The sequence below is a fragment of the Diabrotica virgifera genome, chromosome 4, assembly GCF_917563875.1.
Source record: "Diabrotica virgifera virgifera chromosome 4, PGI_DIABVI_V3a".
Taxonomy (NCBI): Eukaryota; Metazoa; Arthropoda; class Insecta; order Coleoptera; family Chrysomelidae; genus Diabrotica; species Diabrotica virgifera.
In genome coordinates, this window is record NC_065446.1 from 128018208 (window position 1) to 128036358 (window position 18151).

Here is an 18151-nt window from a genome sequence, read left to right on the forward strand (position 1 = left end):
ATTTCATTAAAACAGGAACACAATAAGATATATTTGAAATAAATTAGTAAATAATATCTAAATATTAGTTTATTGCATGTATTATAATTACTTTAAGGCCATATTAACATATATCTGAATTAACACGCGTGCGGAAAAGTAAAAACCGCGTGCGGAAAAGTGAAACTTTCTAAACTAAAATGCGTGCGCGAAAGTAGACATTTTTGCACGCTCGTAGAAAAATGTATTTTCATTTTGATGAAAAATAAAGTTCTAGTATTATTTTGAAAGATTTTTCCATAATATTTGCTAAATTTGAAGTAAATCACGTCACAAAATTGTAACTTTGATACAGTTTGCATTTTGAAGCTCTTTTGTGGCTCGTTTTACTTCAAATTTAGCAAATATTATGAAAAAATCTTTCAAAATAAAACTAGACTTTTATTTTCCATCAAAATGAAAATAAATTTTTGCGCCACGTAATATTCATAGCAGCTCTTTTGTAGCTGGAAGATTGTGTGTGCGACTAATTTTTACGGCGTTGAGCGGTTTTTTATTCTTGTATAGGGAGTTTTTTCAAAGTGTTTTTATAAATTTATTAAATGTATGAACTTGAATGTAATGTTTCTCAATCACACGTTAGGCGCTGTAAATGGTTACCTTTGTCGCATTATCGTCCAAATTATCGAGTGGTTACTACATTAAACTTGTGATAGGACAATCCGAGTTCATATCCCAGCCATCCCATTTTTTTTCAATATAATTCTTTGTGTGCATGGAATGTAAACTAGATTTTCTTTTTCTATTCGGAATAGATCGAAAAAATATTGGGATTGCTGGCAAATGAACTCGGATTGCCTGATCAAATTTAGCGTCGTAACCAGTACATCTAGACCATTTCGGCGATAATTGTTAAATCGATTATACTTTCGGAGCTCGATAACTTCTAAACGGCTTAACCGATTTTGATCACTAAGCATGAGTTTGAAAGTTATTGACAAGTAGTGTCTGATACATCCAAGGTCAAATATTATAACTGAAGATATTATAGGATTTAGTGAGCTTGAAAAACCGTTTTTCCTATAGGAAATAGATTTGATCATAGTTATGAGACCAATAACTTAAAAATTCGAATTTTCCCAGATATAAGGTATACAAACGCTCAGTTATTGGCGCAATTCGTAGGTTGAAATTTTGAGTAATTGTCGAAAAACCAAAATTTTCAAAGTTCAATTTTTCAGTTTTTTGGCTATACTGAGCCGTGTGTATGTACGATCCTGACCACTTAGGCACCATTTGAAAGCTTAACTCAAGCGATATTGATTTGGTGTATTTGCAGTTTTCTTGTCTCTCTTTGAACCTAAGATAATACCCCCAAAAAATATGCCGTGCTGACCTACCCCGTCCTATAACTGGCTTATGGGTGGTCAAAAGTCATCGGCTCCGACACCCTCTTGAAACATAAAAAAAAATCAGATCCGTCTAACTTTTCCACACTCATACAAACATACATACATACAAACATTTCTTTTTTCTTTAATAGAAATTGAGTCAAATTTCTGAGTTTGGTACTTTTGAACTGTATAACTGATTTTCAAAATTGTGTGTGTGTGTGTGTGTTTATTCAAAATTAGACATGCGTTGGAAAGGTAATGATCAATACTATTAGAAGCCGTGGATGTCGGACTAAAACTTTCGAAATTTTTGGGAAATTTGGGGACGAGAACGAAAAATAGGCCAAAAATGGGGAAGTTTGTAAAACCTACACCCTTGGACAAAAATGGATGGTTGATATATGGATTGACGGGTCTTTTCCTAAACTTTAAGATGGAATTTGGAACATTTTTCATTTCGGTCAGGTTGCCAGAATCGAAAACTTCGCGTAGGTATATATAGTGTCGCATGTAGGGGGGTGTGCGCTACTGATGAGTACTGTTGTTCTCTGGGATATACTCAAAGCGTTTCGTGTATCGATCATCAAATGCTGCTTCGTGACCAAATTTCCCACTTTGCAAGAGTTGACACCCTGCCTAGCTCCATCAGTAGGGAATACTTACTTGGGAACAGAAAACCCGGCCAGTGTGAAGTTAGCTGACCTAAGACGACGTGAAACGTAATTTTCGACGTGAAACAGGACATTTGATGTGGACATGACGTGAAATTGACATGACACGTGACATTGGATATGAAACGTGACGTGAAACGTCAAATGTCATGTTGTATGTCAAGGTTCTATTTTAAGAGAGTACTTCCTACAGCCGTATACGTTGTATGCTCTTTATTTTAAAATACTTCTCTCTCAAAAACAAATTTCAATAATTCGTTTTATAGAAGACAGCGTATTATACAGGGTGTCCCGAAAAGATTGGTCATAAATTATACCACACATTTTGGAGTCAAAAATAGTTCGATTGAACCTAACTTACCTTAGTACAAATGTGCTCATAAAAAAAGTTATAGTGAAGTTACAAAATGAAAGTCGATTTTTTTCAATATATCGAAAACTGTAAAAGATGTTTTATTGAAAATGGACATTTATCATTTTTATCGCAGGATCATCTTAAAACTAAATTATAGTGGGATTTGTCCACCCCATAAAAATTTTATGGGGGTTTTGATCCCTTAAACCCCCCCAAACTTTTGTGTACGTTTCAATTAATTCATTATTGTAATACCATTAGTTAAACACAACGTTTTTAAAACTTTTTGCCTCTTAGTATTTTTTCGATAAGCGAGTTTTTATCGAGATGCGGCTTCTTTTTTAATATATTTACATAAAAATTTTATGGGAGTTTTGTTCCTTTAAACCCCCCAAATGTTTGTGTACGTTCCAATTAAACTATTATTGTGGTACCATTAGTTAAACACAGTGTTTTTAAAACTTTTTTGCCTCTTAGTCTTTTTTTGATAAATCACCTTTTATCAAGATGTGGCTTCTTTTTCAAAATATACCTAAAAATGTGAATTATAAATAAATTTTCATATTATTACCAGGTCTCTATAATCGTACTTAACCATATACAAATATGTGGTGGATTCGATAAATATTCAAAATATCTCGATAAACACTGGCTTATCGAAAAAGTCCTTAGAGGCAAAAATATTTTAAAAACAGTGTGTTTAACTAATGGTGCCACAATAATAATTAAATTGGAACGTACAAAAAAGTTTGAGGGGTTAAAGGGAACAAAACCCCCATAAATTTTTTATGGGGTACACAAATTTTACTTTAATTTTTATTTAAGATTCTGCTACCATAAGAATGCCACATGTCCATTTTCAATGAAAAATCTCTAAGAGTTTTCGATATATGAAAAAAAATTGATTTTCATTTTGTAACTACAAAGGGCTGTAACTTTTTTTGTGTGCACTATTGTATATAGGTAAGTGAGGTTCATTCAACTTAGTTTTGACCCTAGAATCTGTGGTGTAATTTATGACTAATCTTTTCGGGACACCCTGTATATTTATCTTCTGTCTGTCTAGGGGAATAAAAGTTTCTACCCATTCTCAGTGAGTGCTCAAATAACTCATTCTTATAGGAAAAATTAAAGGCAAAAGTGGACATAAAAAACGTCGAAATTCCTGACTTAACAAGGATAGAATAATTATTAAGAACAGTGGACTGGCAAATCATCAATACTCTTGTAAAATATGCGTTTTCTTATAAAAATCGTTCTTTATCGATCCCAATTTTAAAAATGTATATTTTATGTATTTGACAATCCAGATTTTTTAATGAATTAAGAAAGAAAAGAAACTGGTGTGGAGTTATATTCTCGAATGCCTTACCATTTTTATCGAAGATTGCTTGCATGAAGAAGCACGCGTTGCAGTAGTGCATAAATAATTTCGTAATGATTTTACATTTAAATTTTTTTACGGAAGCATTATGGAGAAGGTGATGCTTTAAGGTACTAGTACGCTTTAGAAGGCCAAAATAAGCATCTTTTCAAGAATTTTTTTCTCACAACCCTTCTTAAAATAAACATAAAACTTTTTACATAATAATATCTAACTCTTAGAGAGTACAAAAAAATATATCTTTTTTCATTCATTCATGCACGTAGACTACTATTGTAGAGGGCACCGAAGTCGAGGCCTCGAAAAAAAGTAGTTCCGATGGCGGACAGTTAATCTCAGGATTTGTATCTCTGAAACAAAAAAAATCGTACGGAATTTGAAAAGGGAAAGTTTCTTACGTGACAATTTATCAACTTTATTGGAAAATTCCGCAAAAAAAATTTACGGAAATTTTTTCTTCAGTTTTTCATGGTTAAAAAATGTTTATTTTTTATTTTTTGGCCAAATTGTGGTAAGTAAATTGTCACGTAAGAAACCTTCCTTTTTCAAATGCCGGAAGATTTTTTTTAGAGATCCCAATCCTGAGATTAACTGTCCGCCATCGGAACTACTTTTTTTCGAGGCCTCGACTTTTGCGCCCTCTACCAGTGGTGTCATGGTAAAATTAGCAGTGCCGGAACGCACTTTTACTAACTTTTTGACGAGTAAAATATTACTTGATGCTTTTTTAATACAAGTTACGCCTGCATATTTTAAAATGTATATGCATTTGCTTAATTCAAAAATATGTAAATTCTGGAATTGTTGCTTTTTACTTTATTTTAATTGATTCTTTTTTCTTAACCAGTGCCGGAACAGTGTTCCGGCACCATGACACCACTGCCCTCTACAATATTAGTGTACGTGCATGAATGAAAAAAGATATTTTTTTTTTGTACTCTCTAAGAGTTAGATATTAATATGTAAAAAGTTTTAAGTTCATTTTTAATAAAGGTTCTAAGAAAAAATTCTTGAAAAAATGCTTATTTTTGGTCTTCAAAAGTGTACTAGTAGCCCGATCAAGGAACACAAAAATTTACGAAAACCTCCAAAAAAATAAAAGAAGGATGACAATTTGGGAACGGGTAGTTGAAATTGCCTATTATTATATAAGAGAAAGTTTACAATTCTGCACCCCCTTTATTTTACAAAAATGGAGGTGACTGCTTCTTCTCGGGAGTAAAAAAATATACATTCAAAATAAGTTCGGAATTGGATAAAATGACTAATTCTGAGCAACTTTTGCTCTACAGAGCTTTTTCACTAAGTCAATGCTTTTCGAGTTATTTGCGAGTGAATATGTTCATTTTTAACAAAAAAAAAACATGTTTTTGAAGAGTTTTTCGCAAATAACTCAAACAGTAAGGATTTTATCGAAAAAAAATATTCTTAGCAAAAATATTGCCTAAAAAAAGTGAAAAAAATGGTGTATGCATGAAGTCTGCATACCCACCAGCAGCGGAGTTATAGCTAATGAAAAGTAGGTTCTTATTCGTCCAATTCCAAAATCGAATATTTCGAAGTAAAATGACAAAAAAACGGAGCACTTTCCTGGGAAAACTTATTATAACTTTTTTAAAGTGCTTAAAAAAAGTTTATTTTTGTTTTTTAAAAAAACTTTTACCATTGAAAGTAAGTGAGTTACGCTCAAAATATTGTTGGTCGCTTTTATTTTTTGGTAAAAAAATCGCGAAAATCACCCGCTAATTAGCATCCAAAATAAAATTAATCGCTATTGTCTCACAAGTTACTTTGCTTATGAATTCTTTATATGATCTGTAAGTTTCATCGGTTCAAAGTGCGTGTGTTTGAAAAGACTGTAGTTAAAATGATTTGAACGAGTCACTAATCAAGAGTGTATGCAAATTTTGAACAGTCATAACATAACCAATTTTTGTCTACCGGGAAAACAAAAAATCCAAAATATTCAGAAAAGTAAAACGTACACGTACATTTTATTACTCTTTGAAATTTTTGGTATTACTAATAATCTTTAAGTTATTTTCAAAACACAAATGAAATTTATTTCAAAAATGAACACTTTTAACCAACGAAACTTATAGAGATCATATAAAAAATACATAAGCAAAGTAACTTGTGAGGCGGGTAACGATTAATTTTATTTTGGATGCTAATTAGGGGGTGATTTTCGCGATTTTTTTACCAAAAAATAAAAGTGACCAACAATATTTTAAGCCTAACTCACTTACTTTTAATGATAAAATTTTTTTTTAAAAACAAAATTAAACCTTTTTTTTAAACTCTTTAAAAACATTTTAAAAACTCATTTTACTTCGAAATATTAGAGCTTGGAATTGGACGAATAAGAACCTACTTTTCATTAGCTATAACTTCGCTGCTGGTGGGTATGCAGACTTCATGCATACACCATTTTTTTCACTTTTTTAAGGCTATATTTGTGCTAAGAATATTTTTTTCGATATAATCCTTACTTTTTGAGTTATTTGAGAAAATAACTCGAAAAGTATTGACTTATTGAAAAAACTCTATAGAGCAAAAGTTGCTCAGAATTAGTCATTTTATATAATTCCGAACTTATTTTGAATGTATATTTTTTCACCCCCGAGAAGGGGTAATCCCCTCCATTTTTGTAAAATGGAGGGATGTAGAATTGTAAACTTTTTCTTATATAATAATAGACAATTTCAACTACCTATTCCCAAATTTTCATCCTTCCTTTATTTTTTTTTTGGTCAGATTGTTCTTTGATCTTGCTATAGTACCTTAAATGTAAAGCAGTTGTTTGCGATAAAATCGGACAGTATAAATATGTCTTAATAATGTAAGTATTTTCAGATAAATTAAGAAAATTGACGAATGGTGATTTTAAAATTCTATGATCGCGTTAATATTGCTTTTTCGTATAGTTTATCCTCTTTTGAATAGGGATTGAAACCTCTATGAAAGGTTGTCGCTATTTTTGTCATGCAGTACATTCAATAATTCACTCTATTATGGTTTGTCTACGTATTCATCCGTTTTACTATATTTCTTTAAGCTTATTCCGAGCACTACTCTCTCCATCTTCGTCTCAATGTTTTAGTTTATATTTTCATAAGAGTATATGAGAACTGTTGTGATAGTAGTGATATTGGACGATAATTTTTCAGATCCAACTACTATCACAACTTTATAAAACTTTCACAAAAATAATTAAAAATAGATTGACGACAAAGTTCGATGTATATCAACGTTAATTGATGTATTGATTGAAAAGATATCAACCAGTAGAGCAAGCGGGTTTTAGAAAAGAATTCAGTACATGTCTTCAGTATATCTTCACACACTAAAGGTCCTAATAGAAAAAGTTAACGAATACAATTTACCAATCTGCTTAGCACTTATAGACCACGAAAAAGCTATTGACAGCATAGAATTATGGGCTATTGAGGAAGCACTAGTTAACAACAGAATAGATTCTAGGATATTAATACATAATATATACGAACATGCTGAAACATTGTAACAGTCACAGTGGATAACTCAAGTAAAGATAATTCAAGTAAAAAAATTCAAGGTTATTTTTCGGGTGTAACTACAATGATATTATGCAAGAAATTATGTTGTATTTTTTTTGGCCCTTGGGAGCTATGCCCATTTAGCCAGCACCAAATCCTAAACTAAAAACTATCTAATCCTAACAAGCAGCGAGATTATGACGAAACCAAAACGAGCAAGGATGGGAAAAGGAAAAACACTTTTCACACCCAGGGATCGATCAGGGTGACTAACCACAGAAAAGGTAGAAAAATTGTGTTGTATCGTAGACTTAAAATACGTTTATCTCGAAAACAATTGAGTTTAGCGAGATGAATGTAGTATATCTTTTTTAAGTAAAAATATTAATAATATTAATAATAACAGAGATAAAAGTTTCAAAAGTAGGTATGTAGAGTGGGGGATAAAAAAAATTGAACGTATTAAATGAGCGCTGAAACACGGATGTGGCGTCCTCTGAGTAATAAATCATTTTTGGTGGCGAATTTAGATTTCTCGTCACAAAAAAAAACCCTCTTACCAAATTTCGTGTTGTTATCCCATGCCTGTCAGGAAATATAAAGAAATAATATATTCTTATAAATATTATAAGAATAAATAAAATTAAAGTTTAACTTTGACACCCTGTATTTCGATTATTATCAACTTTCGTACTAAGATAAGTTAGCTTAAATCGACCTATTTTAAGCTCAGGAATCATAAGGTTAAGCTATGGCCCATTCTTTACCAAACACCCTGTATATTTTTATTCTTGTAGCTATAAGGATAACAACTCAAAAAAGTAATTACCGATTTCTATTTTGTTTCAGAGTAACTCAAAATTAAAAGTTCTAGTCAGAAGTCATGCTATGCGCGAAGAGACTTCCCCTCCGAGGGAACCCAGTCCGAACACACAGTACCCTCAGCAACAGCCTCTTCATTCACCCTGTATAACTCTCATTCCATCACCTAAAATCTCCTCTTCTCCAGTAGTCGTCTTGAGTCCATCTACGAACGCTCCTTTTCTATGCAAATCCCCACAGTGCCTCTCGCCTACCGCCACTCTAGTACCTTCCTCCCCTAATAATTCTAGGAGTTCCCCCAACCTTTGTGCTTCCGTCGACACCGTTTCCCCCATCGAGAGACTTCAGCAGGATTGTTACGAGGAGGTGATTGCTAGTGGTTTCGTGGTAAGTACAAAATATCATTCATATTTGGTTGGAATATGTTCATCTTTTCCGTTGCCGTTGGAAAACGACATCAAAAAGTGGTTATTCTAAGGAAATTTCACAACTGACCAAAATGAAGAATTAAATCCCCCTAAACGTACAATTATTTGCTGAAATCCCACATGCGGCCCATGTACAGTTGCGATCACTGAATAGTTTACACCTTCATTTATTTACATTTATTTTGAGTTATTTGTGATGTATTTATTTACCTTTTATTTTGATTTTTTAATTTTAATCAACCTATCCTGGGTCCGCCAATGGTAATTAACGTCAAAAAATTTATCCACAACTGACCATTTTTTACAACTGACTTTTTGGTCAGAACTTACCCCTAGAATAAGCACTGATATGAAAAACAATAAAGAACTAAATCAAAAATGAATAACCATTTTTAATTTCGTTGCAACACGAAACTACAGCCGCATTATATTCTAGTTAAATCAGAGAGTGCAGCAAGCACCTCTACCGGTTTCGAAATTTATTAGTCTCTCATCAGGAGGCACATATGCTGCTCTCTCTGACCCAACTAGGACAAACCCCGGCGTGCAGTTACGGATTGCTACGAACGAAATGACAGGGATGCCCTAGCGGCAACTGTTAGCAAAAGACTAAGTTTTCAATCTAATAGCTCATAAAATAATATAAAAAATATGACTCTACATCCCACCAGATAGAAAACAATGAGAACCTTCTCTGGTTACACCTCCGAGGCTTCTAAAATTTGCAAGCCATAACGGATGCTGAGAATAAAGATGTGCCTCCTGATGAGAGACTAATAAGTTTCGAAACCGGTAGTGGTGCTTGCTGCACTCTCTGATTGAACTAGAATATAATGCGGCTGTAGTTTCGTATTGCAACGAAATTGAAAATGGTTATTCATTTTTGATTTACAACACTGCCTGGGTAATTGCAGGGTGGATCGAGTAGCTCTGCGGTTACCACAGCCGGTCCCAAGCCCGGATAAAATGTGGAGGGTTGATTGGCAAGGTTAGCAACCTACCAATCGGAAAACGAATACTGCTCAAAGAAACAATGTGAAGCCTCGGAACCGGACTGATCTTATGAAGACGACCATGGCGAGAAATAAGGACAAAAGAAAAACATTGATGAGAATTACCACATGGAACATCAGATCACTCAACACTAGGGATCAAGAAATCACACAAGTATTAAAAGAGAAACAAATAGACATATGCGCTATACAGGAAACAAAAAAGAAAGGAAAAGGACAATCAAGATTAGGCGAATATATACTAATCTACTAGCAAAAGAAAACAGGGCCAAAGAAGGCAGCGGCGGCTCGTGGGTCAATCTTCAGGGGGGTCATTTTGGTTTGAAAACTTCAAACTGTTGATTTTTTAAAGTATTTAAAAGATCTTTTAGCATTTATATTTTAGATAAAAAATACAGACTTAGATAAAACTCAATACTATTTACCCTAGTTTTCCGAAAATTAAATTTGTCTTTTTTTAGAGTAAATCTTTTAAAAAATATAGGAAAAATGGTATGAACAGGTTATTGACTGATATATAGATAGGAATATTTATAGTATAATAAATTGTAAATTTATTAAAACGAAACTTACTTTAAATATTTTTATATTTTAAGTCAATTCTTCTATCCTTTAGTTCTGCAAAATAGTCTATGACCTTCTCATTGAAATTTGGAATGCTCTTGACAAGCGTTTTCTCGATGCTCAGCATAGACAAGGCACTAAGTCTAGGTTGTCCCATCGTATTACGCAGGAATGTTTTTACTCTTTTTAAAGTAGAAAAACATCTCTCACTTTCCACGGTTGTCATAGGGAGTGTGCACAAAATATTTAATAACTTCACTGCTTCAGAAAATGTTTCAGACAAATTCATGTTAATAAAAAGCTGAAGTATGGCTACTGCACCAGCACTATTGCGAAAATCCTCACGACAATATAAGACTTCAAGTTCCGATTTTAGTTTGGAAATATTCACTGTGGGATAATTAGCCGTCACCATTTTTAAAATATTTTGCGGAAAGTTGGTAGTGTATGCTTCAAATTTCTCTATGTAGAATAACTGTGAAATCATGAGATGATCATTGAAACTAAACCTGTGATTTATTTCAGATATAATAATATCACAAATTTCAAGTGCAGTTCGTCGCTTTGGATCCTCTGCAGTAGTTTTTCTTTTTTTTGCTGTTGATGTGCTTGGTACTTCTGATTCCAAAATAGTATTTCTAATTATTTGGATATTGTTGTTAAAAGACAGGATACAATTTTTGACAGATATAACATCAATGTCTCGCATTTGCAATTGTTTAAACAATATATCAACATGGGGCATTATTTTATGGAAAAAATTTAACCAAAATAAAAAATGCTCATCTTCCAAATGTCTTTTTAAACCAGTTGCTTGATTTATATTGTTACCATCTTGCTCCTCATCAATAATTTCCTCTAAGCAAGATTTTAAATCATCTTTATAAGTGTATACAATTTCAACACATTTTGTATTGAAAGCCCATCGAGTAGGCGCAGCTTTAGGTAGCCTTACTTTAACCACTCTATCCAGAACCATCGTACGTTTTGGAGATCGGCCGAAAAAGGACGAAAATCCGTGTAAATTTGCAAAAAATATTTTTATCGGTTTGTGTTGACTCGCCGCTTTTTGGAGGATAAGATTAAATTGATGGGCATAGCAGTGAATGAAGTGTGCATTTGGGTATATTTCTTTAATTTTTGTTTGTACTCCTCCCAGTTTACCGCTCATGACTGATGCACCATCGTAACTTTGGGCAATCAATTTTTCAGGTGCTTCATTAATTTTTAATAATTGAAGTTCTTCCAATATTACATTAGTTAAATGTTGTGCTGTAGTACCTAGGGGGTTAACAAATTTCCAAAATCTTTCATGTACAATACCAGTTAATACATATCGCAATATGATAATCATCTGCGTTTTATTGGAGCTGTCTGTGGTCTCATCTACTTGAATGGCCACAAAATTTGTCTGGCCAATCTCCTTCATGATATGAGTATGCACAATGGCTAACATTGATTCTAAAATATCGTTCTGAATTGTTTTCGATGTTCCTTTAAATACTGTACTTTTTTCAATGTGTTCTTTAAACATTAAATCCAGTTCAGAAACAAAATCGATAAGGCCCAGAAAAATTCCACGATTATTGGAGCTGTCACTTTCGTCATGACCGCGCAATGCAATTTCGAAAACTCCACAAAATTTTACACAGTCGATTAGTTTGTTTAAAATATACCTATTTTTAGATACCAATTCATTAAAGTCATGCACAGATTTACGATATACACTATCAAGTTGCTGTCTTATGTTAACACGTCCTAAACTTGCGTAACTCATTGATGAATTTATATGAGTAGTTGAAGAGGCATGTTTTGTAATTTTCACTTTTAAATGCTTAATGTCAGTTACTCCATTTTTCGCCCATACAGCGTCATTCGAAAACAGTAAACACGGATAGCAAAAAAATGCATTTCTCACACTGCAGCCACAAATCCAATCACACAAATTGTACATTGATTCTTTAAAATATCTTTGAATGTCCTTACCCCTATCCTTTGTTGTTTGTTTTAAATTCATGTTTGGTTTTGGTCGACCACTTTCTTTTTTCTCAAGCCGCCGTTCATAATTTAGTGTTCCAGCAGATTTTAAGGCAATTATTTCGTCAACAACACTCATCTTGTTTTTGTTACAATCACAAAAAAATCCAACAAAACAAAATAAATTACGCAAATACGCCGCGATCGATATAGACCTGCCGTGAAGTGCGGTCAGCAGACGGTAACTAACTAAACGTGAGGCCGTCGACTCTACTAGAGGTATACGACGGAAAGGTCACTCCCACTCTCGCCCACGAAATTGCTATCTGCCGTCTCTTTTCTATTTTACATGCATTTGTCCATAAGCCATAAGAACTGTATATAGACAATTTAAAATACGGCCCAGCCACGGGCTTGTGTATAGCGCGAGGCGCGACGTTATTATATCTATTATATTTGTTTTGCCAATGCAGACTGCTGAGAGAGAATTTTATATTTCAGAGTGAAGTTTTAGATAAAAGATATTTTTAATAAAATTGGTATTTTTATGAGATTATTTTAGGGGGGTCATTGACCAATTGACCCTAAGGAGGAGCCGCGCTTGAAAGAAGGTGTAGCATTACTAATACATCAAAAATGCCAAAATCACATCAAAGAGTGTCAATATATATCGAAAAGAATTGTCACAGCAAAAATTAGAATGGAAAAGGAAGACCTGAACATCATCGGAGTATACGGCCCAGAAAATAACAAGCCTCAAACAACAAGGGAAATCTTTTATGACGAATTACAACAAGTAGTAGATCAAGTTAGAGGGAAGATGATAATACTGGGGGATTTTAACGCTCGAATAGGTAACCAAGTAATACCCGGAATTAAGCAAAAACACAATGAAAATGTTAAAAACGAAAATGTTAAAAACGAAAATGGAGAACTGATGATAAACTTCTGCACAAATAACGAACTTATAATAAACAACACATTTTTTGACCACAACGACCAACACAAATATACATTAAATAACACCCGTGGACAAAGATCTATGATAGATTATGTTGTAACCAACAGAGATATACATCCATCAAAAATAATCGACGTAAGATGCCTCAGCTCAGCGGATGTAGGTAGCGATCATAGCCTAGTATTATGTAAAATAGGAATCACTATGAAATATTTCACACCTAAGAGGGCAGCACCAACACAAACAAAAAGCAAAGTCGAAGGACTATATACGGAATCCACGGAATACTTATACAGGAAAAGAATATCAGAGAAGATTGCTGAGAATGGAATATTAGAAAACGATAACGTCGATGAAAGCTGGCAAAAACTCAAAGATAACATAATCAACGCTGCAACAGAATCACTTGGAGAGAGAAAAGTAACTATAGCATTACGCTGTAATTACTATTTTCTTATTTAATTGTAATTTTGATTCTTATTTTTTAATAACCTTTCGCAAAACGAAATGACAAAATTCACATGTAAATACAGGGCAGATGGCAGATGTTAAACGAAACGTTGAACAGATTGTATAAGCTTTCAAAGAAACATTTCTTAATTGATTACGATGTCCCAGCCTCCTAATGTCAAAAATTCTTAAAATCCATAAAGCTTGTCGATTTATGGCTGTCTCTGTTTTATCTAAGAAACCGCAGATCATTTAACATAACAGTTGGGGGTTCGTTTCGAGCCGGTCAGTTTTCTACCAGCGTTTGCATAAGGCACACCCTTCGAGCGTCGGTATTATTTAGGTCAATAACACACTGCTTGTTTACACACAATAAATAGAATATTATTACCGTTCGTTGTTTATTTATTTTTATTACATTTATTTCAATTAAATTCCGCAACTCACCCATCGGAATATAACGAATACTCACATATTAAAGAAGAAAACCCCGTGGTTTAGAGAGGAAGTTAAGATAAAATGTGAAGAAAAGAAGAAAGCCTTTTTACAATACAGAACAAAACAAACACAACAGGCATACGACCACTACAAACGAATCAGAAACGAAACGAATACTTTAGTGAGGCAAATAAAAAGGGAGCACTGGCAGAGTTTCTTAAAACAGATGGAAAACGACTTCTACGGAACACAAAAAGAAGTATGGAGAATGATCTGAGGGCAAAGAAAGGAGATGAAAGAATTAATAAAAGCGAAACACATTCAGAAGGAAACATGGGCAGACTACTTCCGATCTCTGTTTGCTAAAGGCGACGATAATGAACCACCAACACCTGAAGTTACGACAAACGAAGAAATAAACATCGAGGAGGGGGAGGTAAGGGAAGCATTAAGAAAATTAAAAAATAGAAAATCTCCAGGAGAGGACAGAATATCGAACTAACTCCTAAAGTACGGAGGACAAGATCTAACTAAACAACTATTAAAACTAATACAAAAAATAATAGAACAAAACAGAATACCACAAGAATGCAGATCAAGCATCCTAATACCTCTCTTCAAAAAAGGAGACAAATCAGACCCGGAGAATTACAGAGGGATTAACTTATTAAACACAACATTAAAATTAACAACAAAAGTGATAACAAACAAATTGAATGAAATTATAACATTAGCAGAAGACAACAAGGTTTTAGGTCGGGAAGGTCATGCACTGACGCTATATTTATAATGAGGCAAGTTAAGAAAAATCGTTGGAATACAACAAACCTGCATATTTATGTTTCGTGGACCTTAAGAAAGCATTTGACAGGGTCACATTAAAGGACGTTATCCACTTGTTATACTCGAGAGAGGTACCTCTGGGAATAATTAAAACGATAGAAAACATCTACCAGAACAACACAATAAAAGTAAAAGTGGAAGATAAACTAACTGACCCAATTGAAGGCGGCAATGTGATAAGATAAGAGGGGGATTCCTTGAGTCCTTTATTGTTCAACCTGATCATGGACGAAATAATAAAAAAAGTAAGAACTAAAAAAGGATACAAATGGGAGAAAAACAACTTAAAATAATCTGCTATGCGGACGATGCAATACTAATCTCTCAAAGTGAAGATGATTTACAACGTATGCTTCACCAATTCAACAGAATCGCCAGAAAATTTAACATGTTAATTTCCTCAAAAAAGACAAAATCCATGGTTATAACAGCAGATCCAATAAGATGTAAATTGGAGCTGGAAGGTCAGATAATAGAACAAGTGATGGAGTTTAAATACCTAGGCATCACACTATCTAGCTACGGAAAACTTGAAACAGAAGTGGAAGATCAAGTGAATAGAGCAAACAGAGCCGCAGATTGCCTGAATGACACAATATGGAGAAATAAAAATATCGGAAAAGAAATGAAAGGCAGAATTTACAAAACAGTCATCAGACCAATAATGACATACGCGGCAGAAACACGACCCGACACAGAGAGGACAAAAGATTGCTAGAAACAGCGGAGATGAAAACCCTTCGAAAAATCGATGGTAAGACTCTATGGGACAGAGCTAGAAGTACAGATATACGACGGAGATGCAAGGTGGATAACATTAACAACTGGGTAAGAAACAGAAGAATAGAATGGAATGACCACATAAGCCGAATGACAACAAATAGGGTAGTCACGACAGCGAGAGACGGTTCCCCAATAGGAAGACGATCAGTGGGAAGACCACGAAAACGATGGAACGACAACTTACTAGAGGCACATTGAAAAAACAGACAGAGTCATGTCTATACAAAAAGAAGAAGAAGAAGATTTTTGATTTACATGTTTACTCTAATTGGAGTACGAAGGGGACCATTCTCGTTGGAACTTTACCGCGCTGAGCAGATGGGACGTGAATTATAAGTTGTAAAAATCCCTCATCTTCTTTAGTCTCAGCATCCGTTATGGCTTGCAAATTTTAGAAGCTTCGGAGATATAACCAGGGAATGTTCCCATTGTTTTCAGTCTGGTGGGATGTAGAGTAATATTTTTAATATTATTTTATGTGGTATTAGATTGAAAACTTAGTCTTTTTAATAAAGAACTAATTTCTTGCAAAACTTTTATCAATTATTCTATTAGGGACTCAAGGCAATATTTTATATATTTGTATTTTTCAGACTTCAAGTCCAAAATTCACGAACAACACTAACTCATCGAACCAATCTAGTCATAGTTTTAAGAAAAAGATATCATGTGATTGCCAAACTCAGAACTGCCTAAGATGTATGAGGGCCCAAGAGAGAAATATCAATAATAATTTGACTAATGTTAACAATAACATGACAGGAAGTCCCAATACACTTACAGTATCGAGGACAAATTCAAGAGGAAAACTTAGACAACAGAGCTCTTCTTTAGGCAGCTTTGATAGCTCGTATAATTCACCTTGCTTATCTAGAGGTAAATAAGTAGATTTTTTATATATTACAATTTTTTATCTTCTTTTTTCTATACTTCTGCTATAATTTTATTTACTGTATAATAGAATGACTGTATGGTCCATTGACCGTTTTCTAAATTTCTACATCGTAACAGTTTAATTATCAGAGTCTTGTTTCCCCCATTTTTTAAGTTTCCATCAATCACTATTAGATATAAATCAACCAAATATACAGGGTGTTAGTAAATAAGTTGACGAACTTTAAGAGGTAATTCTACTAGTGATGTTGATTATAGTTACTTTCGAGTATTCGTTACAAATCGTTACTTTTGTATAAAGTAATCACTTGCAGTATTAGTTACTTTGATTACTATGATTACTATTGTTACTTTTGTATTTGAGTACCGGCATTGTTTATATAGGGAGATAATTGGTCAGCCCAATAGGTAAATATGCTTGATTCAAATTGAGACAGTCACCAGATGTCCCCACAATTTCTGTCAGGGTCGTAACGTCAAAATGCATAGACACCAAGTTGGATACGATCCTATTCATAACACTCCTACTCGCATACATATTAAAAAAAATAAATATAGAAAGGTATATATAGAAATTGAATTAATGATGTCATGCTACTATACATTCTATATATGACATGACACGACATCATTAATTCAATTTCTAAATATATTCTTCCATATATATTTATTTTTCTTAATATGTATGCGAGTTGGGGTGTTATAAATAGGATCGTATCCAACTTGGTGTCTATGCATTTTGACGTTGCGACCCTCACAGAAATTGTGGGGACATCTGGTGACTATCTCAATTTGAATCAAACAAATTTTCCTATTGGGCTAACCAACTATCCCTATATAAACAATGGTACCGGTAATCATATCGAGAATCGTATTTCTCAGTACGTAGGTATTTTGTATAAAGTAATCATTTTTTACAATATTCGTTACTTTGATTACTTTTGTTACTTTTGTATTTGGGTACAGGTAATCATATCGAGAATCGTATTTCTCAGTAGGTAGGTATTTTGAATAGGTATTCCGATATAACAACGACATTCACCAATCTATTTAAGGGATAAAAATGATTTAATTACTGTGATTACTTTTATATTTCTCAGTAGGTAGGAATTTTGTATAGGTATTCCGATATAACAACTACAATAGTCGTAGTCGTCACTCGCTCTGATACGATTGGTACGAAGTAACGAAGTAATCAGAGCAATCAAAGTAATCAAAGTATATACAATAGTCGTTACTCGCTCTGATACGATTGGTACGAAGTAACGAAGTTATCAGAGTAATCAAAGTAATCAAAGTAGATACAATAGTCGTTACTCGCTCTGATAAGATTGGTACGAAGTAATCACAGTAATCAATCAATTACTTTTAATGGGAAATAAGCCACAATTTTACCAAAAAATGATTTTATAAGAATTTTTTACTAAGCAACAACATTTCTGTTTAATTTAGTAATATTTTGTATTTTGGGCGTCGAAACGTTAATAAAATCATTTTTTGGTAAAATTGTGGCTTATTTCCCATTAAAAGTAATTGATTATAAAAATGCCACAAGAAAATAGCTTCAGAACAACAGAGTAATAAAAGTAACGATTTGCCTCTCTGTATAGTAATCGTTACTTTCGGTATTCGTGAGTAACGAGTACTTTGTAACGAATAGTTACTTATTCAACATCA

The 18151-nt window shown here is 33.4% G+C and overlaps 1 protein-coding gene across 5 annotated transcripts in view; it reads left to right on the forward strand.

Moving 5' to 3' along the window:
• The window catches only part of LOC126883916 (cAMP-regulated phosphoprotein 21), a 398508-nt gene that overhangs the window by 325936 nt on the left and 54421 nt on the right, over nucleotides 1-18151 (forward strand). For all 5 annotated transcript variants that reach the window (XM_050649638.1, XM_050649635.1, XM_050649637.1 and 2 more), the window contains exons 4-5: nucleotides 8151-8510; nucleotides 16174-16456. In XM_050649638.1, the coding sequence (XP_050505595.1) occupies nucleotides 8151-8510; nucleotides 16174-16456 (643 nt within the window). The remainder of the gene's footprint in view (nucleotides 1-8150; nucleotides 8511-16173; nucleotides 16457-18151) is intronic.